Consider the following 25,246-nt stretch of genomic DNA (forward strand, 5'->3'; position numbering starts at 1 on the left):
AACTTTTGCCAAAATAGTCAAATCAATATTCTTTTCTGGGAAATACATGGTCAAGTCGGCTTTGTCAGCTAATTGAAGAAACATGAACATTGCAGAGTAGTCCTATACCAACCAAACCCCACACAAATGTAAGCATTGTTTTGTCTTGTGATTTGCTGCATTAGATAATCATTCTAAAATTTATATATCAAAAGAACACAACACTCTCGGACAGTATACAGACAGGTTTTGGTGTAAAAGTTCAATTTAACAGGAGACTATAACTAACTCGGAAAGTTCCCACTATGAATGTAGCGAGAAGTCAGAAGTTATGTGATATCTCCACTTCCTGCTTGAGATATAGTATACCGACAGGGAACAAAGTTAAAACCTATCTTTAGAGTTTGCATTTTTTATGGGATTTCATGATTCTGGTCTCTAAGTTTTAAGTTTTGCTTACAATGCTACAAGAGATCAAGACTTCTATAATTTGTTCCATAAAATCTCACATGAAATGAAACTTGTTAACACCAACTGATAATTTTATTATGTTGTTACTAGTGACTCCATCCCCTCAATCGCTCATTTGAAGGTCAAATGATGTGCAATTTACAAATTAAAGTTTGAAAGCTTTTGCTACCTGATAAATGCTGTAATTGTATGGTTTTAATGGCACACTGTATGTAAGAACACACAGGTACTCGAAAGACAGTAACCCTGACGTTTACAGTGGATGGTGATTCCGCTGACTGGCGAATTCCAATCTTTTTTCACCTGTAGTCCTATGTCATTTAATTTTCAGCATGAGTGTAAAATTTCGTTTTTCAAGTCTTAAAACATTACTCTTATTCTCTTGTATAGGAAGAACCTATTCCATCTGTTGGTTTCTCAAGAAAATAGCTACAAACCCCAGAAACACATTTTCTTTAGGGACTCGGTTCAGATAAAACAGCAGCTGATTGGCTGATTGTGCAATTCCTTGAAGATCCTATAATTTATAAACAACAATGTTTCTGTCATTAGTTCCCATCACGCGAAACACAACAGGCACTTGTTTTAGCTGGTATACTTTATGATGATTAAAACACATTTTCCTTTGGAAACTTTGACATACAAACATGTAAAACAAGAACAGAAACACTCGATCACAATAAAAAGTATAAAGACATTTAACTTAAAAAAAATCACCTTGAATTTTTTTTTTTCATCTTATGGACGAAATACATGTTCTAGCTAAAATGTGATATATTTATAACCGTCTTCACCCATACTGTCATCCAAATTATACAATTTTTCTCTTCAAATTGACACTGCCATATATATTTACGACGCATTTTCAGCAAATTGTTTCCAGCCCCTATGAATCAGACATTATTCCTGTGAATGTTCGTTGGTAGATGGTGGGTCAGGGACAATGTAATGCAGGAGGTCAAACTCTTGTAAAGTCCTCATCGCGATACTGTCCCAGCCCTTGTTTGCCTGCGGGTTCAGTGGACTAGGATGTTGCAGACAGTGAACTTTGATATTTGTGATGTTGGCCTCCTTGAGTGCCTGTAGAGCCCGTGCTTCGACATAGCGGCCGATCGCAACTATCACCTGGATATTGAACATATCTATGAGTTCAAGCAGGGCGGCAGAACAGGCCTGAGTCAGCATGTTTCGGTCCCAAACAAAAAGTTCTGGAGGAGTGAGGTTACGCCCTGATCGTGCCATGAACGCCAATGGACACATATTATGGATAAGGCAGTTCCTGAAAAAGTTCTCCGGTGATTTGCAGTAGTTCTTGAAAAATCCCCAAAATCTTGAGCCGCTAACCTGAAACATCAACGTGCAACAAAATGTATGTTATTTATCATTTTGTACAATGGTTTGTATTGGTAAACGTCCTATCAACAGCTATGGTCGTATAAGGACGGCCTCCATTACATGTGTGTGAGGTACATAACGTCCTATCAACAGCTATGGTCGTGTAAGGACGGCCTCCCATTACATGTGTGTGAGGTACATAACGTCCTATCAACAGCTATGGTCATATAAGGACGGCCTCCATTATATGTGTGTGAGGTACATAACGTCCTATCAACAGCTATGGTCGTATAAGGACGGTCTCCATTACATGTGTGTGAGGTACATAACGTCCTATCAACAGCTATGGTCGTATAAGGACGGCCTCCATTACATGTGTGTGAGGTACATAACGTCCTATCAACAGCTATGGTCGTATAAGGACGGTCTCCATTACATGTGTGTGAGGTACATAACGTCCTATCAACAGCTATGGTCGTATAAGGACGGCCTCCATTACATGTGTGTGAGGTACATAACGTCCTATCAACAGCTATGGTCGTATAAGGACGGTCTCCATTACATGTGTGTGAGGTACATAACGTCCTATCAACAGCTATGGTCGTGTAAGGACGGCCTCCATTACATGTGTGTGAGGTACATAACGTCCTATCAACAGCTATGGTCGTATAAGGACGGCCTCCATTACATGTGTGTGAGGTACATAACGTCCTATCAACAGCTATGGTCGTATAAGGACGGCCTCCATTACATGTGTGTGAGGTACATAACGTCCTATCAACAGCTATGGTCATATAAGGACGGCCTCCATTACATGTGTGTGAGGTACATAACGTCCTATCAACAGCTATGGTCGTATAAGGACGGCCTCCATTACATGTGTGTGAGGTACATAACGTCCTATCAACAGCTATGGTCGTGTAAGGACGGCCTCCATTACATGACGTGTGAGGTACATAACATCCTATTAACAGCTATGGTCGTATAAGGATGGCCTCCATTACATGTGTGTGAGGTACATAACATCCTATTAACAGCTATGGTTGTATAAGGATGGCCTCCCATTACATGACGTGTGAGGTACATAACGTCCTATTAACAGCTATGGTCATATAAGGACGGCCTCCATTACATGTGTGTGAGGTACATAACGTCCTATCAACAGCTATGGTCGTATAAGGATGGCCTCCCATTACATGTGTGTGAGGTACATAACGTCCTATCAACAGCTATGGTCGTATAAGGACGGCCTCCATTACATGTGTGTGAGGTACATAACGTCCTATTAACAGCTATGGTCGTATAAGGACGGCCTCCATTACATGTGTGTGAGGTACATAACGTCCTATCAACAGCTATGGTCATATAAGGACGGCCTCCATTACATGTGTGTGAGGTACATAACGTCCTATCAACAGCTATGGTCGTATAAGGATGGCCTCCCATTACATGACGTGTGAGGTACATAACGTCCTATCAACAGCTATGGTCGTATAAGGACGGCCTCCATTACATGTGTGTGAGGTACATAACGTCCTATCAACAGCTATGGTCGTATAAGGATGGCCTCCCATTACATGACGTGTGAGGTACATAACATCCTATTAACAGCTATGGTCGTATAAGGACGGCCTCCATTATATGTGTGTGAGGTACATGTAATGTATGTGTGTATTTGGGAGACCGAGGTATATATGTGTTTGTGGTTGTTTCCTTCTAATAACATAAACTGATGCCAACTTTATCATGCTACCTCACTAAAGCATTACGCTGAAGACACCCAGCAGGAGACTTTACCTAATCACATTATACTGACAATTAGGAAGCCAACTCCTAAAATGGTTAAATGCTATGTACCCCAGAATCATCTTATATCCCCAGTGTTACGTTTACTTTCACACTCTGTAACCCAGGAATCATCCTCGATACCCCAGGGTTACATTCACTTCACTCTCTGTAACCCAGGAATCATCCTCGATACCCCAGGGTTACATTCACTTCACTCTCTGTAACCCAGGAATCATCCTCGATACCCCAGGGTTACATTTACTTTCACACTCTGTAACCCTGGAATCATCCTCGATACCCCAGGGTTACATTCACACTCTGTAACCCAGGAATCATCCTGGATACCCCAGGGTTACATTCACTTTCACACTCTGTACCCCAGGAATCATCCTCGATACCCCAGGGTTACATTCACTTTCACACTCTGTACCCCAGGAATCATCCTGGATACCCCAGGGTTACATTCACTTTCACACTCTGTACCCCAGGAATCATCCTCGATACCCCAGGGTTACATTCACTTTCACACTCTGTACCCCAGGAATCATCCTCGATACCCCAGGGTTACATTCACTTTCACACTCTGTACCCCAGGAATCATCCTCGATACCCCAGGGTTACATTCACTTTCACACTCTGTACCCCAGGAATCATCCTCGATACCCCAGGGTTACGTTTACTTTCACACTCTGTACCCCAGGAATCATCCTGGATACCCCAGGGTTACATTCACTTTCACACTCTGTACCCCAGGAATCATCCCCGATACCCCAGGGTTACATTCACTTTCACACTCTGTACCCCAGGAATCATCCCCGATACCCCAGGGTTACATTCACTTTCACACTCTGTACCCCAGGAATCATCCTCGATACCCCAGGGTTACATTCCCTTTCACATTCTGTAACCCAGGAATCATCCTGGATACCCCAGGGTTACGTTTACTTTCACACTCTGAACCCCGCGTACATCATCTTTGATACTCCAGAGGCTATGTTGAAAATGAAAATGTAACATGCACAACAAGTTACCAGAAACAGTGATAACAAACTTCAGATGTCAAAATGGCCACCTGTTAGCCATGTTGTATTTCGATCAGGTGTAATAAGGAACATACAAAATAAGTGACCAAGGGGAACCTACCAATGAAACTTGAGAATGATCCATCAAGGACTTTCTTAGAAATAATGACAACAGGGATTGTTTAAGCACGGATGACAGAAGCAGAGTGATGACAGACGAAGGGTGATCTGAACAGTTAACCATCTGATGAATCAGGGCTAACAAAATAATTATTATGCATTAAGATTAATTTTAATTTGTATTTTGATATTAACAGATTAAGTGGTTAATGATGTTTCAGGGCTGGAGATATACAGACCTCTGAGCGATGGCAGGCTAGTCCCATCACAGGTCGTTTGGGGTGTTCACGTGCTGGTTTGTGTACTGTACCCTGTATCCCAAGCCAGTCACGCACTGTTCCCACCTCACCAAATGGTACCTAGTCAACAGAAATATTCCTATAATAATTCACATTATTTTTTCATTATAAAGAGCTGATGAATTATGTAATTGAAGAAGTCTGATTATCCAACTTAGAGAACAAACATCAAAGATACACAGTAATTTAGGGATAGATTCGTGAAAACTTGTCGGTAATCAGAAACAACTGATACATAACTAATATCTAAATATCTGAAGAAATCAATAAAGCATTGGGTTAAGTGAACAAAAGGCCCATGGGGCCTTATAATTAACAGTCATCTGAGTCTTAATCATGAATCATTTATATGTATTTACATTTAAAAGTTGTAGTAAAGCATTATCCTCTCCCTAGGGAGAACCCCTGAAACCTGAAGTGTGGAGAAGAGAGAGAAACTAAATGAACAATTTGGATAAATCACCTTAAGTCCCTTCCACCCATGGAAATCTTGCAAATTCTCATCTAAACTGTTTAGGGAGTTACTGAGAAGTCGAAAATGTTAATGAATGACAGATGACGATGGATGGAAATGGATTGGAATAAGTAATTGAATATCTGACTTAATTAAGTGATTTATCTTGATTTAGAATTCTTAAATGTTAATGCATGTTTGATCACATTGTCAAGTTTTGAAGTTGCTCTAAGACAGATAGCCCATTTCCATCCAACAGTTGGTGTGCAGTCTGCTAGCTCAACTACTTTTGTTTTATATTTTCTCATCTTTAAATCATGACCATTGTCACACGACCAAAGGATAATATGCATTGATATTTAAGAATTCTAAACCATGGTAATATGGTCCATTATTTTTTTTAAGAACTTTTTGTCAGATTGAATCGAAATTCAAAGTGAATCAAAGCTCACCTCCACTTTCGACTTTTCAATTGTTACACCTTGTTGATGAAATAGAACTAAAGAATGGGCTATTTTTTTATGTAATACAAACCAGATGCAGATGACTGTGCATAAACTTACTCCATTCTGAGACATTCCAAAAGGTCCTGGGTTCATTCCTAGGAACAGTATAGGTTTCTGTTTGTTGGTGAACCGCCTGACAAAGTCGGCATGAGTCTCGAACGCGTACACCAGTGGATTGTAGATATGGGACACTGGCTTCTGAAACTGGATCCCTCGAAGTTGATTACATAACTTTTGTTCTAGCATCAAATATTGGTCCGATAGAGAATATTCACCGTCTAAGACAGAAAAATTAAATATTGTCAGAATTGGCCTTCTAGTTTCTGGTTCCTGCTTTATGGCTACACTGTTCACATCACTATCCTTCGATTCCAAATCGTCCAGAGATTTCTCCGTTGATTTTGTTAAATTGTTCTCAAATGGCACATCAGTGCGATGTTCTGACACCATGTACCAGTGATTACACAGACTGTAATCATAATCATCGTCCCCATCTGGGTCCTCTTCTTTCATTTTACGTTTACCGTAACCCTTGCTGCGTTTTTCAGGACTTTTGCCATAGCCCTGGTGCTGATGTTTTACTAGTTCATCATAATTTGAAGGTTGTTGTTGTCCATATGGCATCATTCCTGGTGGGAACTGGCCATATTGTAGTTGGCGCTGTTGCGACATGTAGTAGCTGTTGGCTACTTGAGCCCCGCGGTCCATCATAGGGTAGTAAGGGTTGCCACGACCTGGCAGTTTATCTAGTTGTGAGTAGTAGGAGTTAGCACTCTGAGAATCTGGATGGCCGTATGCTGATGGACTCGAGGTCATCGGAAATCTTCCATGAAGAGAGTACATAAACTCTGGGTTTAATACTGGCGACATTTTACCCTGATGTTGATAATATGAGTGGTAGGATGGACTCCCTGCGTCCATTGTGCCCTCAGAGCTGGTGTATGAGCCTGCTCCAGGGGGCAGTCTACTTCCAGGGGGTAAGCCAAGAAATCTTGGGTCTGCACTCTCAGACAGTGAATAGCTTGCACCCCCGTCTGCTGGGGGTCCTCGGGAGTAGCTGGAAGTAGTTGACAGCTGTTTGTGTTGGGGATAGGAGCCTCCCTCACTGCTTGGCAGTATACCCGATGTAGGAAAGGTGGAGCTGGCGGTTGTCAGCAGCCCACGCTGGAGACTATAGTTCATGCCACTGTGGGCGTTCTGAGGACCACTGTGGCCGCTGTGGGCTGTTGGTGGCTGCTGAATACTGTGAGCACTTGGTGGCATTGGACCACCTGCCGTGTTGGTATAGTGAGAAGATGCTGAGCTGGTCTGGACTCGGTCCTGTTGAGAGTACACTGGGTTCTGTATCCTCTGTGACAATGCGTAGCTAGCACTTTCTGATGGTGTTAGTCGATCTGATAGAGAAAAGTCTGTGTTCGCACTGGCCAGATTGTCTGGGTAGTTAGAACTGGGTGTGAGTCTTTCAGAGTGAGCAAATGTATTGTTGGTAGTATTAGGATGTCTTTCAGACAAAGCGGAAGCATAGTTATTAGTACCGGCTGAAGGTCTATCTCCAAAGTCCGCTGCTAGATTAGCTGGCATTCCCTCTCGAAGTGAGGTATAGTCCACCCCTGGATTGGTCGGTAGTCCGTGATCTTGCAGTGTATAATTTGAACTAGAGCCTGGAGTGAGTCGGTCTGACAGGGCATAATTGGATGCTGCACTCGGAGTCAGCCTCTCAGACAAGCTATAATTTGTACCAGCTCCAGCCGTTAACCTTTCAGGTAAAGCGTAATTGGAGCTACTACCAGGTGTGAGACGTTCAGAGAGAGAATAGTTTGTAGCACTGGCCCCAGGGGTGAGTCTGTCTGATACACTGTAGCTGGTGGCACTAGCCCCCGGGGTCAGGCGGTCTGGTATGTAGTTCGACCCTGCCCCAGACTGTAATCTGTCCGGCAATGAGAAGTCTGTGTTTCCACTGGATGCCTGACGATCCACATAACTTGATGCAGAATTCTGGGCCAATCGGCCATGCAGAGAATAATCGAGACCTGGTCCTGAACTGGCTGACAGGGGATCAGAGTAATTTGTACCTCCTCTGGCCCCTAATCTGTCTTGAGAAGTATATCCTATGGGGGACCCCAACGGCAGATTGTCAGCTGACGGAAAGTTCATACCTGCACTGCCTGGTAGAAACTTCTCCGACAAGCTATTCAACACACTCTCTGGTATATCCATGGCTTTGGACTAACACAGGACAGTGATATTCCAAGACAGTTGAAATCTGAGCAGTTTGTTACTGTGTCCAACATAGGACATTTTATGATAAAATTCTTAACAATTATTAACAGCAATTTCAATAAGTGAGAATGGTTTCGAGATTCTACTAATTTGTATAGATCTGTTTGACACAACGTTGAGTAAACTTTTTATGAAAACATACCTTTTATAGAATAATAACAATAAATATTAAGGTGATAACTCGATATGAAATGAGTTTGAAGAAATATTAAATTTCGGTAGCAAACTTTATGGAACATGAATTACATCAAAATGTTTTGATGATGCCCTATTTAACTTATAAACAGATTATTTAGTTAAACTGCAATCCTTTTGGGAGTTGTGTCAATTTGATTTAATCATATTTTCACATAAATTATATTTTTAAACTTATTTAGAAATTAAAAAAAAATGAATTTACATTTTTGGGAGTGCAGAATCAAAAATTATGCTTTAAAAAAAAAAGAAAATAAGTACAATTATGAATATATATTTAATCACAACCTCTAATTTTTTCAAGAAATTCTTAATTTCATACCATTTATAAGCTTAATTTGTCATGATTATATCCTATAAATATTCATGGTTCGTTTAAGTAATCAACAGCTAAATATCTCAATTTTCTTGATTAAAAAAAAAAAAAAAATGAAAAAAAAAATGACACAACATTAAGTCTATAAACAGGATGTAGAAAAATCAGTTCAAGATGAGAGAATTAATGCTTGAAGCTTAGAATAGACACTTACAATTTTTGGCTAAATCCATTAATAATCAACAGGTAAAAACACCATTAAAATATCTAAGATTTTAAGTCTGAGACTAAAAGGTGATTTAAAACATGAAGATCGTTGGAGTATCCTACGACGTAGAAACAGATGAAGAGAATTGAAGAAAGTAGGTCATCATAATCCATTGAAATGATTCAGGAATAACAAACAGCTCCAAAAACTAGATGCAGGATATTCAGCGGAATCCAGACCAAGCTAACTGCAGGCCGGTCCCCAGGCTGGTCACAATGTGTGACGTTACAGATTGTGTGTTCCCCTCTGTGGTCACGTTTGATTAATATCCATGTTTACATCCCACAGTAACAACAAATTAATGACAGATACCAAATCCAGCTAGCTGCATACTGACACCAAAGTCTAGAAGTCTATCAAAATCGTAGAACCATGTCAGGTGGTATTTCCTTCGGGACATGAATGGTCCGTCCCCGGACTGCATGTCTGAGATCTCAGTGAGGTTAGTCCTTAGGTGTCCCAACACCAAACTCTATGATAAAGTCACGGATGTCACAACTACTATGGTTGAAGATCCATGTATGTCTTCAACTGTAAAATTACATAAAAAATGATTACTTTAATTACCAGATTATTTATATTTACAGAATATCAGGAAAAATGTAATCAAACGAATGACGAATGAAAAAAATTAAAACCTAAGTTCCTGTTGATTTCACTGAATAAAAATACTATACAATGAAGTAGAGAGTCCTGACACGAGTCGTTGAAAAGCTATTTTCATGGGAAAAATATCCAAACTTTTGTCTTCTTATAAAAGATATAATAATAATAATAATAAAAAACAGCAGGTAAATATATAAAAGAAGTATTCTAGTACAAAAAGAAAATACAAATTTAACAAAAAGAAAAAAAAAAAACCACAAAACAACCCAAGGTTAAACTGATATTATGATGCTGAGCAATATCTCTGATGGAGTGCACTGTTAGGACTCTCTACACATGTATGTTGTGATACAAGAACCTTCTTGTCATGATCAGTTTTAAAGAATTAAGGCTTACACAGACTGCCTGATTCCGGGCATCGCGGTCAGGACATTAGGTATCCCGATCAAACATTCATATTTATGAACATGCATCTTTTGGATCAATGATTATCGTTTTTTATCAAACATCTTTTTAAACAGCTGACAAATTCCAGTTACAAGCCTCCATCTCCCAATAACTGTGTTGCTCCCTACTAAACCTTGTACAAAGAAATTGCTATTAGAATTTCTTTTTTTAATTTTTCAAATGATGCAGAATGTATTTACCATGTCAGCCCTCTAAATGTATGACATTTTGATTGATAATCACTGATCTTAACATTGTAAACAACTACAACAGTTACCATAAACAATAGCTTTACATTGATATCACATGCAAGAGGTCAAGAGGTCAAGAAACTAAAGATACAAACAGTCAATAATCTAGAAACAACAAAAAAAGAGGAACATTTTACATGAGGGGATACGTCAACTTAAACAAGAGGCCCAATGGGCCTGTGTCGCTCACCTGGCTCTGCAGCAAATTTGCAGTTGATTGAGGACATTTCTACAGATACTATGCTGATAACAAATTTATTCAAATATCAGAGTAAGCTAGGTTTATTCATGTCAATAAATTTTCTAGTCCTTCATTCCAGCATACTATTGGCCTAATACTGGGTCTTGGTGACTCTTGGCTATCGCAAGATTTAAAAATACATCACCCCTGTGACCTTGAATGTAGGTCAATGTCATTCATTTGAACAAACTTGGTAGCCCTACACCCCAACATGCTATAGACAGGCCCAATATCAAGTCCCTGAGCCTCTTGGTTATTGAGAAGAAGTTGTTTGAAGATTATAGCCTATTTGACCCATGTGACCTTAAATGAAGGTCAAGGTCATTTATTTGAACAAACTTTGTAGCCCTTCACCTCAGCATGCTACAGGCCCAATGTCAAGTCCTTGGGCCTCTTCGTTATTGAGAAGAAGTTGTTTGAAGATTATAGCCTATTTGACCCATGTGACCTTGAATGAAGGTCAAGGTCATTTATTTGAACAAACTTTGTAGCCCTTCACCCCAGCATGCTACAGGCCCAATATCAAGTCCCTGGGCCTCTTGGTTATTGAGAAGAAGTAGTTTGAAGATTATAGCCTATTTGACCCATGTGACCTTGAATGAAGGTCAAGGTCATTTATTTGAACAAACTTTGTAGCCCTTCACCCCAGCATGCTACCGGCCCAATATCAAGTCCCTGGGCCTCTTGGTTATTGAGAAGAAGTTGTTTGAAGATTATAGCCTATTTGACCCATGTGACCTTGAATGAAGGTCAAGGTAATTTATTTGAACAGACTTTGTAGCCCTTCACCCCAGCATGCTACAGGCCCAATATCAAGTCCCTGGGCCTCTTGGTTATTAAGAAGAAGTTGTTTAAATGAAAAAGTTGACGCCGGACGGCCGGCTGGCCGGACGGACGACGGAAGTCGCACTACGGGCCTTCGGGCAGTTGAGCTAAAAAGGAACAATTTACATGACGGGATACGTCAACTTAAACAAGGAACATTTTACATGACGGGATACGTCAACTTAAAAAAAAAAAGAATTATATGTACAAAACTGATGTATAAACAATTCATTTCAAAATTATCTACTTATGTCTATGATGCACATTCATTACACAAAGACTTTCAATAAAATATTTCCATAAGGAGACCTAGGTTTAGCAGAAATTCCATATTTCATCACAAGTTCAGTTTTATACATTAATAGTGTATCCCTCCGTTAAATTCAGACTGTTTTAACTAACAGTTGATATATACTTAAATTTATGGCATCTCGCTGTTACATAAAAACAAATCAAATTTAGACTAATTAATAAAATATATATAAGTACATAGAGTGATAAATACCAACTCAGTACACCTCCAATAAAACTGATGTGTACGTATACCAATCCTATACCAGTACCAGGACATTTTACAAACAGGACTTCAAAATAAAGATTCTGTTGAAGAAAAGCCAGATATAACTAGCTCAGCACAGGAATGCTTCACCTAGCCATGGACTGTCATTTTAAAAACATTGATATATCTAGTTATCATCATGATAATGATTACAGGTATACATTTTGAAACAAGCTAAACTTTAGAAATGAATATCCTCTTTGATAGCTAAAATAAACTCTTAGTTAGCAAAGATGGATGTCATTTTGTATATAAGAATGTCATTTCTTTCTTCCTGTAAGTTGATGAAGTTAAGCACCCTAACACTACTATTTAAACAGTTGTTTAGAAGACTGCCTTTTGTCCAATGTTTATCGTTATTTTTAGAAAAGTTCATTGTGCTAATTCTTCATTGTATAAATAAAAAATGTAATCTAGAAAAAAAAAATTGATTTGATGAAGATTCGAAACACATAACTGGAAGTAATAACAATTGACAATGTCTATCTTAAAGAAAGTTTGTCTTCAGACAAATTTCAGTGTTCAATCATTAATATCAAGGTTTTTTGAAGGACGATTTGTATTTCTGCCCTCAAATAACATAACAGGAACAAGTTTTGGTAAAGGTTAAACGAAAAAAAAAAAGTTTGACAATTCAGTAAGTCATTTCAAGCGATAGTACCATCAAATCTGTAAAGGGTTAATTTGTGGTATTGATCAGGTATAAAGATTATTTCATATCTGTTATCCATTGGTTAATTGTGGTTTGGTCTTCAGTGACAGTACTCCCTGTTGTCATGCCTTTGTCATTTTCAGTCTCATTTCGTGTTTCATCTTTGTTACACTCCTCACCAAAATTGTCTAGCTCAACATACATGTCACACTTTGCAGGTTCCTCATGAACAAAAACCACAACGATTTCTTTTGATTCAACGTCAGACTTGTCTTGGCTAACAGAAGGGGATTCTCCTGACTCAAACATCTCAGTTTTCAGATCAAGAGATGGTGATTCCTTGGCCTCAGGATCAAGAGATGGCGATTTCTTAGTTTCTGGATCAAGAGATGGTGATTTCTTGGCTTCTGGATCAAGAGATGGTGATTTCTTGGCTTCTGGATCAAGAGATGACGATTTCATGGCTTCAGGATCAAGAGATGGCGATTCCTTGGTTTCAGGATCAAGAGATGGTGATTTCTTAGTTTTGCGTTCAAGAAATGGTGTTTTCTTAGTTTTGCATTCAAGAGATGGTGATTTCTTAGTTTTGCGTTCAAGAGATGTTGATTTCTTAGTTTTGGAACTCAGTTTGATTTTCCTCTTTAAGAGCTTGGGTTCCTCGGAGTGTTGCTCTTTCTCATGTCTCTGTAGGTACTCAACCCTGCTAAACCCTCTGTCACACTGTGTACATTGAAACTTCTTGAAGCCTTGGTGAGTTTTCTGATGGACACTGAGGTTACCTTTTTGACTGAAGCCTTTTCCACACTCACAGATATATGGTTTCTCATTTGTGTGGACTCTCATGTGCTGCTTCAAAAGATATGGCCTGACAAATTTAGCTGAACACATGTACATGGTACAATGAAAATTTTTCCCGTACAATGGGGTATGAGTCATTTCATGCTGTGCAAGTACATCCTTGAGTGCAAACTTTTTATTGCAGAAAGAACATTCAAAGTGTGTTGAGGGATCACTGTGTGACCTCTGATGTCTCATCAAAGTACACTTCGCTGTGTACGACTTGGGGCAGAGTTCACATTTGTAGGTACGTTCTGTACTGTGTACAGTGCGTATATGCCTGTTTAATGTGGATCGTCTCAAAAAAGATTTTCCACAAATTTCACAGGAGTCTGCTATCATGTTGAAATGAGATCGAACATGTATGTTAAGTTCTGATATACTAATGAGCTTTTTACCACAGATGTGACATAGATGGTCCTTTTTTATGACTTTGCTGTATGTTGGATCGTGGGACTTGAGATGTATTAGAAAGTTACTTTTACGTTTAATGACTTTTGAACAGATGTGGCAGGTTTGTTCCTGGTTTTCCTTCACTGATTTACTAGTTTTCTGCTCCATCTTTTGTTTTTTTGAAGTTTTTTTAAATTCAGCCCTTTTTGTTTTTCTTGTTTTGTTAGAATTTCTGAGTTTATTTGTAGCTGACTTCTCTCGTTCATCACCTCCTATCTCTATTACTTCCTTATTTTTCTCATTTTTTCCGGAAACTTTTCTGTCTGCTTTCATCATCTTTCCTTCCATATCATCCAAGGTTTCCACTGTCCTCAGTTATTTTGTTGTAAAATGTCCTTCTTCAGTTGTCCTTGTTTTTTCTCTCTATCTTATCTTTCTTCAGTTGTCCTTGTTTTTTCTCTCTATCTTATCTTTCTTCAGTTGTCCTTGTTTTCTCTCTCTATCTTATCCTTCTTCAGTTGTCCTTGTTTTCTCTCTCTATCTTAGCATTAAATACTGTCGTATACACACAAGTCTCTATAAGTATATATGGATGTCTTATGCTTTATTCTAGTGATTTAGCCTTGACCATTGACAGTAACCTACTGAAACTCAACCAGAAAAGCACATCTCCAACTGATTCATCTTACATCCAATTTATCATGTATGAAGAATTAAAAAATAGCCCAAAGACTTAAATATAACTAAAATCAGAGAATACCATGCGGGCGAGCAGATATATTTTTCACTAATGAAATCTAATTCAAATATATTCTAATTTTTCACTAATGAAATTTAATTCAAATATATTTTGTATTTGCCTAACTTTATTCCTCCTGTGTCAAACTGATCATTTATTTTATAGTTTTTTGGTTTTATTACAATTTGAGTATAGCAAACAAGATCAGATTTCAATATATTTGGAGTCAGTAGTTCTCACCTAACAACTACATTTGATGGAATATTTACTCAGGAAGTTAATTTGCATATAAAAATGGATTTCTTTCCTTCTCTATCTGTTAAGATCTTGAACAGGTGTGTAAAACTGTTGAATCAAAGTGTCCGTTAGTGTGTGGTGATGACGGTCTCGCCTGGATCAGTTCTGTGTGAAGTGGTGTCGGCCTCGTCTGGGTCCGTTTTGTCCGTAGTGATGTCAGCCTTTCTGTTTTTCAGACGTGACTTTATTAGCTTGCACAATATCCAAATGCGAGGCATATGGTACCAGGCCAAGACGTGGTGGCAAATTCGGTCAATCCCCGCAGAGGTTTCATACCTACATTAATTTTAGGTTAGAGTTTATATTATAATAAAATAAGATGCAATTCTCAAAATGTAAGCAAAAACCTTAAAACCACTTGGGAAAACAATTAAAAATTTCATCACTAAATTTTTAGATATTTAAGAAATTGATCACCATTAATATTGAGCTAGCTGGTGACAGCAGACACTCATTGGTTGTGAAGCATATTAACAGCTTCTTCTGGAATTCAAGATGGATGTAGCACAATTGAGTTATAAATACATTCATGATGAATATTGTATAATTAATTTTTTTATGAACAATTATGAACAAATCATATTACCTACCAAGCTTTGTTATAACAATTGATTTATAAATACATTCATGATGGATATTGTATAATTAATTTTTTTATGAACAATTATGAACAAATCATATTACCTACCAAGCTTTGTTATAACAAACTTATTCAGACACCAAGCATTACAAGGTTCAATGATGATTTGATAGCAAAAGACCTTTACCTAAAATTTACCTAACACGGTGGAAGTACTGGATTATTTCTATACTAATGTTGCATTGGTTCATGGGTAATTTGGGTACAAAGAAATAATGATCATATATAACCAAACAACAAGCAAAATTTTCCAAGAAAAAACAAAAATGTAAAATATGAAAACTAAGGTGCATCCTATACATTATACAATGTACTGTGAATTTCCTGATGGATCCGGTCGATCCATGTATAGCTATCATGTGTTAAGACTGTGGCCTTCTTTATAATTATCAACCTATCATTCTAAACAATGGTTTCTTTGTAAATTGTTGTGATTTCAGAAGAGACACAAAGCATGCATAATACTTCCTGGGGGACCTGTACATCAATGTGAGGTTTAAATTTTATTTTTATTTCAGAATATGATGAAAGTTAAATATAAATAGAACTTAGTTTCATATTCCTTTTGTACACTTATTAGCTGACCATACCTGTGTGCCTATTATCTTCATTAGAACATGTACAGCTGTAAACCTTTATAGCTAAGTATATAACTATATCACCACACTTATCCTGACAAATATCGCTTCTCATACATATACCCTCTGTCAACCTTTATAGCTAAGTATATTATCACACTTATCCTGACAAATATCGCTTCTCATACATATACCCTCTGTCAACCTATTATAGCTAACTATATTATCACACTTATCCTGACAAATATCGCTTCTCATACGCATACCCTCTGTCAACCTTTATAGCTAACTATATTACCACACTTATCCTGACAAATATCGCTTCTCATACGTATATACATATACCCTCTGTCAACCTTTATAGCTAACTATATTACCACACTTATCCTGACAAATATCGCTTCTCATACGTATATACATATACCCTCTGTCAACCTTTATAGCTATACCCTCTCGTCAACCTTTATAGCTAACTATATTACCACACTTATCCTGACAAATATCGCTTCTCATACATATACCCTCTGTCAACCTTTATAGCTAACTATATTACCACACTTATCCTGACAAATATCGCTTCTCATACGTATACCCTCTGTCAACTATTATAGCTAACTATATTATCACACTTATCCGGACAAATATCGCTTCTCATACGTATACCCTCTGTCAACCTTTATAGCTAACTATATTATCACACTTATCCTGACAAATATCGCTTCTCATACGTATACCCTGTCAACCTTTATTGCTTCTCATACGTATACCCTCTGTCAACCTTTATAGCTAAGTATATTACCACACTATCCTGACAAATATCGCTTCTCATACGTATACCCTGTCAACCTTTATAGCTAAGTATATCACCACACTTATCCCGACAAATATCGCTTCTCATAACCTAATCTTGTAAAATTCTCAATAAAATCTATCCCATATGTATATCCTACTAAGAACCCATGTTTCTCTTCTCACATTTTCTGTAAAATCTAACCCACGAGTCTCTCTTTCTAACATTATCACCAAGTAAAAACTAGCCATGTGGTTTTCCCACACAAATCAGTAACTGAAGCTCCAATTTACATGTAATTATTAAGAATCTGTATATATTTACCATTTTATCAAGTAAACATCAATTTCCTTATCTCAATGCTGGCTCCTGGCAAAACTTGAAGTCACTTCGCCAATTCAGGTTGAACGAGGAGTGTCAATATTTATCTGAAAAACAAATTTGAAATTTTTCATAAACAATAGGCATTTGGTGTTTTTTTTTTTACATTATATAGATGTCCTTCAAACAATTTAAGCAGGACAAGAGATCTACCAAATCTTGTCCATGCCATAATTCCAACAACATTTTGTGATCCATTCAATATTTGCTGGGTTTATTGGCAATGCTTTTTTATCCTTCGCCCTAATTCAACTCTTCGTAAAGTCAGCTCCAATTGTTGTAGGTGCTAATTACCAGTATTTATATTCATTGGTCATTGTGAAATTTTCTCAAATAAAGGCAAGAGGCCTGGCATCGACTCTGAGAACTAGAGCACAGATACTGGTATAACTTCGGTGGACTATTCAAAGTGTGCAGTTTTGGTTTGACCACTACCTTTGACTCTGTCAGTTTTGGTTTGATTTCTACCTTTGTCAGTTTTGGTTTGATTTCTACCTTTGTCAGTTTTGGTTTGATTTCTACCTTGGTCAGTTTTGGTTTGATTTCTACCTTTGTCAGTTTTGGTTTGACCTCTACCTTTGACTCTGTCAGTTTTGGCTTGACCTCTACCTTTGTCAGTTTTGGTTTGATTTCTACCTTTGTCAGTTTTGGTTTGATCTCTACCTTTGTCAGTTTTGGTTTGACCTCTACCTTTGTCAGTTTTGGTTTGACCTCTACCTTTGTCAGTTTTGGTTTGACCTCTACCTTTGTCAGTTTTGGTTTGACCTCTACCTTTGTCAGTTTTGGTTTGACCTCTACCTTTGTCAGTTTTGGTTTGATCTCCACCTTTGTCAGTTTTGGTTTGACCTCTACCTTTGTCAGTTTTGGTTTGATCTCCACCTTTGTCAGTTTTGGTTTGACCTCTACCTTTGTCAGTTTTGGTTTGATCTCCACCTTTGTCAGTTTTGGTTTGACCTCTACCTTTGTCAGTTTTGGTTTGATCTCCACCTTTGTCAGTTTTGGTTTGATCTCCACCTTTGTCAGCTTTAGTTTGAGCCCTAAAGTCCTGGTTTAGCTGAAATGGTTTAATTTTATAGCTTTCTGGAATTGGGAGGTCCCGGATACATGTTCCGGTCTGTGGTTGTAATGGTTTATGTCTATCTAGAGTTGGGAGGTCCTGGGTAAAGTCCCGGTCTGTGGTTGTAATGGTTTATGTATATCTAGAGTTGGGAGGTCCTGGGTACAAGTCCTGGTCTGTGGTTGGAGGTCCTGGGTACAAGTCCCGGCCTGGTTGTAATGGTTTATGTCTATCTAGAGTTGGGAGGTCCTGGGTACAAGTCATCGGTCTGTGGTTGGAGGTCCTGGGTACAAGTCCCGGTCTGTGGTTGGAGGTCCTGGGTACAAGTCCCGGTCTGTGGTTGGAGGTCCTGGGTACAAGTCCCCGTCTGTGGTTGTAATGGTTTATGTATATCTAGAGTTGGGAGGTCCTGGGTAAAGTCCCGGTCTGTGGTTGTAATGGTTTATGTCTATCTAGAGTTGAGAGGTCCTGGGTACAAGTCCTGGTCTGTGGTTGGAGGTCCTGGGTACAAGTCCCGGTCTGTGGTTGTAATGGTTTATGTATATCTAGAGTTGGGAGGTCCTGGGTACAAGTCCCCGTCTGTGGTTGTAATCGTTTATGTCTATCTAGAGTTGAGAGGTCCTGGGTACAAGTCCCGGTCTGTGGTTGGAGGTCCTGGGTAAAGTCCCCATCTATGGTTGTAATCGTTTATGTCTATCTAGAGTTGGGAGGTCCCGGATACAAGTCCCGGTCTATGGTTGTAATGGTTTACGTCTATCTAGAGTTGGGAGGTCCTGGGTACAAGTCCCGGTCTGTGGTTGGAGTTCCTGGGTACAAGTCCCGGTCTGGTTGTAATCGTTTATGTCTATCTAGAGTTGGGAGGTCCTGGGTAAAGTCCCGGTCTGGTTGTAATCGTTTATGTCTATCTAGAGTTGGGAGGTCCTGGGTAAAGTCCTGGTCTGTGGTTGGAGGTCCTGGGTACAAGTCCCCGTCTGTGGTTGTAATGGTTTATGTATATCTAGAGTTGGGAGGTCCTGGGTAAAGTCCCGGTCTGTGGTTGTAATGGTTTATGTATATCTAGAGTTGGGAGGTCCTGGGTAAAGTCCTGGTCTGTGGTTGGAGGTCCTGGGTAAAGTCCTGGTCTGTGGTTGTAATGGTTTATGTATATCTAGAGTTGGGAGGTCCTGGGTAAAGTCCCGGTCTGTGGTTGTAATGGTTTATGTATATCTAGAGTTGGGAGGTCCTGGGTAAAGTCCTGGTCTGTGGTTGGAGGTCCTGGGTACAAGTCCTGGTCTGTGGTTGTAATGGTTTATGTCTATCTAGAGTTGGGAGGTCCTGGGTACAAGTCCCGGTCTGTGGTTGTAATCGTTTATGACTATCTAGAGTTGGGAGGTCCTGGGTACCAGTCCCGGTCTGTGGTTGGAGGTCCTGGGTACAAGTCCCGGTCTGTGGTTGTAATCGTTTATGTCTATCTAGAGTTGGGAGGTCCTGGGTACCAGTCCCGGTCTGTGGTTGGAGGTCCTGGGTAAAGTCCCGGTCTATGGTTGTAATCGTTTATGTCTATCTAGAGTTGGGAGGTCCTGGGTACAAGTCCCCGTCTGTGGTTGTAATCGTTTATGTCTATCTAGAGTTGAGAGGTCCTGGGTACAAGTCCCGGTCTGTGGTTGGAGGTCCTGGGTAAAGTCCCCATCTATGGTTGTAATCGTTTATGTCTATCTAGAGTTGGGAGGTCCCGGATACAAGTCCCGGTCTATGGTTGTAATGGTTTACGTCTATCTAGAGTTGGGAGGTCCTGGGTACAAGTCCCGGTCTGTGGTTGGAGTTCCTGGGTACAAGTCCCGGTCTGGTTGTAATCGTTTATGTCTATCTAGAGTTGGGAGGTCCTGGGTAAAGTCCCGGTCTGGTTGTAATCGTTTATGTCTATCTAGAGTTGGGAGGTCCTGGGTAAAGTCCCGGTCTGGTTGTAATGGTTTATGTATATCTAGAGTTGGGAGGTCCTGGGTAAAGTCCCGGTCTGGTTGTAATGGTTTATGTATATCTAGAGTTGGGAGGTCCTGGGTACAAGTCCCCGTCTATGGTTGTAATCGTTTATGTCTATCTAGAGTTGGGAGGTCCTGGGTAAAGTCCTGGTCTGTGGTTGGAGGTCCTGGGTAAAGTCCTGGTCTGTGGTTGTAATGGTTTATGTATATCTAGAGTTGGGAGGTCCTGGGTAAAGTCCTGGTCTGTGGTTGTAATGGTTTATGTCTATCTAGAGTTGGGAGGTCCTGGGTACAAGTCCTGGTCTGTGGTTGTAATGGTTTATGTCTATCTAGAGTTGGGAGGTCCTGGGTACAAGTCCTGGTCTGTGGTTGTAATGGTTTATGTCTATCTAGAGTTGGGAGGTCCTGGGTACAAGTCCCGGTCTGTGGTTGTAATCGTTTATGACTATCTAGAGTTGGGAGGTCCTGGGTACCAGTCCCGGTCTGTGGTTGGAGGTCCTGGGTACAAGTCCCGGTCTGTGGTTGTAATCGTTTATGTCTATCTAGAGTTGGGAGGTCCTGGGTACCAGTCCCGGTCTGTGGTTGGAGGTCCTGGGTAAAGTCCCGGTCTATGGTTGTAATCGTTTATGTCTATCTAGAGTTGGGAGGTCCTGGGTACAAGTCCTGGTCTGTGGTTGGAGGTCCTGGGTACAAGTCCAGGTCTGTGGTTGTAATGGTTTACGTCTATCTAGAGTTGGAGGTCCTGGGTAAAGTCCCGGTCTGTGGTTGTAATGGTTTACGTCTATCTAGAGTTGGGAGGTCCTGGGTAAAGTCCTGGTCTGTGGTTGGAGGTCCCGGGTACAAGTCCTGGTCTGTGGTTGTAATGGTTTACGTCTATCTAGAGTTGGAGGTCCTGGGTACAAGTCCCGGTCTGTGGTTGTAATGGTTTACGTCTATCTAGAGTTGGGAGGTCCTGGGTAAAGTCCCGGTCTGGTTGTAATGGTTTATGTATATCTAGAGTTGGGAGGTCCTGGGTAAAGTCCTGGTCTGTGGTTGTAATGGTTTATGTATATCTAGAGTTGGGAGGTCCTGGGTAAAGTCCCGGTCTGTGGTTGGAGGTCCTGGGTAAAGTCCTGGTCTGTGGTTGTAATGGTTTATGTATATCTAGAGTTGGGAGGTCCTGGGTACAAGTCCTGGTCTGTGGTTGTAATGGTTTATGTATATCTAGAGTTGGGAGGTCCTGGGTAAAGTCCTGGTCTGTGGTTGGAGGTCCTGGGTACAAGTCCCGGTTTGTGGTTGTAATGGTTTATGTCTATCTAGAGTTGGGAGGTCCTGGGTACAAGTCCCGGTCTGTGTTGTTGCATTCTTCTGCTTTTGCTACAACAGCATTATAAACCAACAGTTTCATAAATCATCCCTCTGAATATTGATTCATTGTATTTTTAAACAACTAGGATGATGAAATGCATAGAATTTATCGAAATGGGATATACAGGGTGACTAAAACCATACCCAAAGTGATGTGTCTCATAGTCAATCTGGAGGAGGACAATGATCGGGAAAGAGACGTCTAATAAATTGCGACACTTATTTTGTGACTACCCTTAAATCTTTTTTGCCTATAGCTATTTTCAAGGAGGGACTATTAAATCTATGACTCTGTCAAATGTCTATATACCCTTTGTAAAAACTATTTATGAACCTATTTTTGTTTTTTCTAGCATGCCTGCGAAAATTGTATTATTCGGCCTTATCTGATTAGGAAATTTCTGATTTTTGGCATGTTTCATTAAACTCTTTAGCTTATATCATTATAAACAATTTTTGCTTGAACTGGTTTGGTTTTTGTTGAATTCACCGATTTTGGATAGTCCGAGATTGTTGTTTGTTTGAAGATGTAAAAACCAATTAAGAAGTGATGCAAAAACGAAAACAGTTTAAAAAAGAAAGTTGTTTATAATGAGCCCAACAATCTTCACCACTCTATATATATAGCTCTAATACCACCACACCTGGAATATGCATCTGTCATATGGTCTACATTATATATATGTCAAGGACAAAATTCTTATTGAAAGGGTACAACGAAGAGCTACAAAGCGTGTTCCTACATTATTGGACAAGACATATTCAGAAAGGCTAAAAATGCTTGGCTTGCCCAGGCCACCTTGGAATACTGCAGAGAAAGGGCCAATATATGCTTCAAGTATACACAATTATCAACCAATTGGATAACATGGACAAAAACAAATTCTTTGATGCAAGTGAATATAGATCAACCAGTGGGCACTCTCTAAAATTGTTCAAACACTATTTTTGGACACAACAAACAGGCAATTTTGTCAGTAACCATGTCATTCAACCATATGGAACTCGAGATCTGCCAGAAGACGTTTTATCAGCTCCATCCAGCAACACCTTTAAAGATAGACTTAATCAGTTCTGGAAAGACCACCCCAAAAAATTCCAACCATCATTTCTTCAGTGACTGATCTATTCCTGTGTCGATTCACTAATGAGGTTGATATATGAACAAATATATATGGAAAATAATAATTGTAATTGTCCCTTCCTTTTTTATCCAGTTTTGAGCTACTGTTATTTTTGAGCTGTACATAATACTAGAAGGAACAATTTGTGTGTATATAATCAACATTAAGATATTCACAACCAGGATTATTATTATAGAAAAACAAGTAATCAATGTGCAACCGGTATGTGAACATACATGGAGAAATGACAAACAAGTGTCATCAAACAAGCTAAAGCTTTCAACAATATAAGAAGACTGTGATTCTGTCGGGTTTCCAATCAAATATACAAAAACCCGAAATTTTGATGTTTTATATAGGGCGTACTTGATTGTAAAATGCAAAGATGTCTCGCAAAATTGAGTCTACCTCGCGACTGACTTTGCAACCTGACTGTTTCTAAATACCATGTCAGATTTTGGACGAAGTGTGAGCTTAAGTTAAGGCTTGGGAAAATAATAATTGTAACGTAAACCAAGATATTGTGGTTAAAACAACAAGAAATAATTTTAAAATTATCTAAAATCTACTGGTTGATTCTATCTGCTCCCGCCGTTTTCCTCTTCTCCGATAAATCTGTTCTCCTGTATTCGGCCGGTTGATGATGCTGAGAGCAAACATTTCGGAATGCTTTATACAATAATGCATTTCAATTTAGATAACTCTGTAATATAGGACATGAAACATCGTATGAAAAGGCAAAAAACAAACCTGTGTACTTAAAAGCACCCAAAAATGATGCTTTGATTTTCACAAAATCTCTCACAAATGATTTCAAACCGGAAGCAGAACAGAGCTTTCTAATAAATAAAACCGGAAGTATTATTAAAAAAATCCGGATAAAACTGACCCCTTGTTAACGTCCATCTTAGTGTCAACGATGAAGTGAGGTTATTTGTAAAACTCCACACGCACTATAATCCTTGTACCTAATGAAACAAATACATGTCTCAATTAAAATGTGTATTATTTCTTTGTATGAAAGAGGTTTATAAAATTAAAATTAGCATTTAATATATTCCTGAGTCACTTTCTTTGTTTGATACCAGGAGTTTTCTCCCCTAGTCCATCTTGTATAAATTATATTGTCGTACAGCATGCAATGTCATGTATATATATTATCCAAAATCTCTTCCGAAATGATAATTGATGTCCGAAATTGATATTTGTAGTGAAATGTCGTTAATTTTAGACATTTAGTGAGACGTTGGTAATTTAAGATCTGTTGTGGCATGTCGGTTATTTAAGAGTGAGATGTCGGTTATTTAAGAGTGAAATGTCGGTTATTTAAGATCTGTAGTGAGATGTCGGTTATATAAGATCTGTAGTTAGATGTCGGTTATATAAGATATGTAGTGAGATGTCGGTTATATAAGATCTGTAGTGAAATGTCGGTTTTTTTAAGATCTGTAGTGAGATGTCGGTTATATAAGATCTGTAGTGAGATGTCGGTTATTTAAGATCTGTAGTGAGATGTCGGTTATATAAGATCTGTAGTGAGATGCCGGTTATATAAGATCTGTAGTGATATGTCGGTTATATAAGATCTGTAGTGAGATGTCGGTTATATAAGATCTGTAGTGAGATGTCGGTTATATAAGATCTGTAGTGAGATGTTGGTTATTTAAGATCTGTAGTGAGATGTCGGTTATTTAAGATCTGTAGTGAGATGTCGGTTATTTAAGATCTGTAGTGAGATGTCGGTTATTTAAGATCTGTAGTGAGAAGTCGGTTATTTAAGATCTGTAGTGAGATGTCGGTTATTTAAGATCTGTAGTGAGATGTCGGTTATTTAAGATCTGTAGTTAGATGTCGGTTATATAAGATCTGTAGTGAGATGTCGGTTATTTAAGATCTGTAGTGAGATGTTGATTATTTAAGATCTGTAGTGAGATGTCGGTTATTTAAGATCTGTAGTGAGATGTCGGTTATATAAGATCTGTAGTGAGATGTCGGTTATATAAGATCTGTAGTGAGATGTCAGTTATTTAAGATGTGTAGTGAGATGTCGGTTATTTAAGATCTGTAGTGAGATGTCGGTAATTTAAGATCTGTGGTGAGATGCTGGTTATATAAGATCTATAGTGAGATGTCGGTTATATAAGATCTGTAGTGAGATGTCGGTTATTTAAGATCTATAGTGAGATGTCGGTTATATAAGATCTGTAGTGAGATGTCGGTTATATAAGATCTGTAGTGAGATGTCGGTTATATAAGATCTGTAGTGAGATGTCGGTTATTTAAGATCTGTAGTGACATGTCGGTTATATAAGATCTGTAGTGAGATGTCGGTTATATAAGATCTGTAGTGAGATGTCGGTTATATAAGATCTGTAGTGAGATGTCGGTTATTTAAGATCTGTAGTGAGATGTCGGTTATATAAGTTCTGTAGTGAGATGTCAGTTATTTAAGAGTGAGATGTCGGTTATTCAAGATCTGTAGTGAGATGTC

At 39.0% G+C, this 25,246-nt stretch overlaps 3 protein-coding genes and 2 long non-coding RNA genes across 6 annotated transcripts; 2 read left to right on the forward strand and 3 right to left on the reverse strand.

The window, feature by feature from the left end:
• Window positions 1–1,033: 1,033 nt before the first annotated feature.
• LOC117340301 lies at window positions 1,034–23,590 on the reverse strand. Its single transcript, XM_033902068.1, has 5 exons — window positions 23,506–23,590; window positions 17,213–17,316; window positions 6,032–9,564; window positions 4,955–5,074; window positions 1,034–1,794 (listed from the first exon to the last, which is right to left on the reverse strand). Exons 3-5 carry the CDS (start codon window positions 8,189–8,191, stop codon window positions 1,351–1,353), a joined length of 2,724 nt encoding a protein of 907 aa, XP_033757959.1. The 5' UTR covers window positions 8,192–9,564; window positions 17,213–17,316; window positions 23,506–23,590; the 3' UTR covers window positions 1,034–1,350.
• LOC117340762 (zinc finger protein 567-like) lies at window positions 12,672–14,012 on the reverse strand. Its single transcript, XM_033902524.1, has one exon. The coding sequence runs from the start codon at window positions 14,010–14,012 to the stop codon at window positions 12,672–12,674; it is 1,341 nt and encodes a 446-aa protein (XP_033758415.1).
• LOC117340763 (translation initiation factor IF-2-like) lies at window positions 17,287–18,375 on the reverse strand. Its single transcript, XM_033902525.1, has 3 exons — window positions 18,347–18,375; window positions 17,705–18,314; window positions 17,287–17,316 (listed from the first exon to the last, which is right to left on the reverse strand). Exons 1-3 carry the CDS (start codon window positions 18,373–18,375, stop codon window positions 17,287–17,289), a joined length of 669 nt encoding a protein of 222 aa, XP_033758416.1.
• On the forward strand, window positions 18,437–21,995 carry LOC117340302. Of its 2 annotated transcripts, XR_004535423.1 has the most exons (5): window positions 18,437–18,481; window positions 19,428–19,545; window positions 20,449–20,507; window positions 20,873–21,082; window positions 21,382–21,995. It is a non-coding gene; the product is annotated as an uncharacterized LOC117340302 (long non-coding RNA). The 2 variants fall into 2 exon arrangements; XR_004535422.1 differs by lacking the exon at window positions 21,382–21,995 and having other exon boundaries at window positions 20,873–21,259.
• LOC117340304 lies at window positions 18,810–19,123 on the forward strand. The gene is made up of 3 exons (XR_004535424.1): window positions 18,810–18,884; window positions 18,945–18,977; window positions 19,097–19,123. It is a non-coding gene; the product is annotated as an uncharacterized LOC117340304 (long non-coding RNA).
• Window positions 23,591–25,246: the final 1,656 nt, after the last annotated feature.

This window comes from Pecten maximus, chromosome 13, assembly GCF_902652985.1.
Source record: "Pecten maximus chromosome 13, xPecMax1.1, whole genome shotgun sequence".
In the NCBI taxonomy this organism is placed as follows: Eukaryota; Metazoa; Mollusca; class Bivalvia; order Pectinida; family Pectinidae; genus Pecten; species Pecten maximus.

Coding starts and splice junctions, on each gene's coding strand:
- LOC117340762 (XM_033902524.1), bottom strand. CDS start 14,012: ATGGAGCAGAAAACTAGTAAATCAGTGAAGGAAAACCAGGAACAAACC.
- LOC117340763 (XM_033902525.1), bottom strand. CDS start 18,375: ATGTATCCGGGACCTCCCAATTCCAGAAA. Junction 18,315..18,346: donor GGACCTCCCAATTCCAGAAA/GCTATAAAATTA, acceptor CAGCTAAACCAG/GACTTTAGGGCTCAAACTAA. Junction 17,317..17,704: donor CAAAACTGACAGAGTCAAAG/GTAGTGGTCAAA, acceptor TTTGTTTTTCAG/ATAAATATTGACACTCCTCG.
- LOC117340301 (XM_033902068.1), bottom strand. CDS start 8,191: ATGGATATACCAGAGAGTGTGTTGAATAGCTTGTCGGAGAAGTTTCTA. Junction 5,075..6,031: donor TTGGAATGTCTCAGAATGGA/GTAAGTTTATGC, acceptor TCTGTTGACTAG/GTACCATTTGGTGAGGTGGG. Junction 1,795..4,954: donor TAGCCTGCCATCGCTCAGAG/GTCTGTATATCT, acceptor TTGATGTTTCAG/GTTAGCGGCTCAAGATTTTG.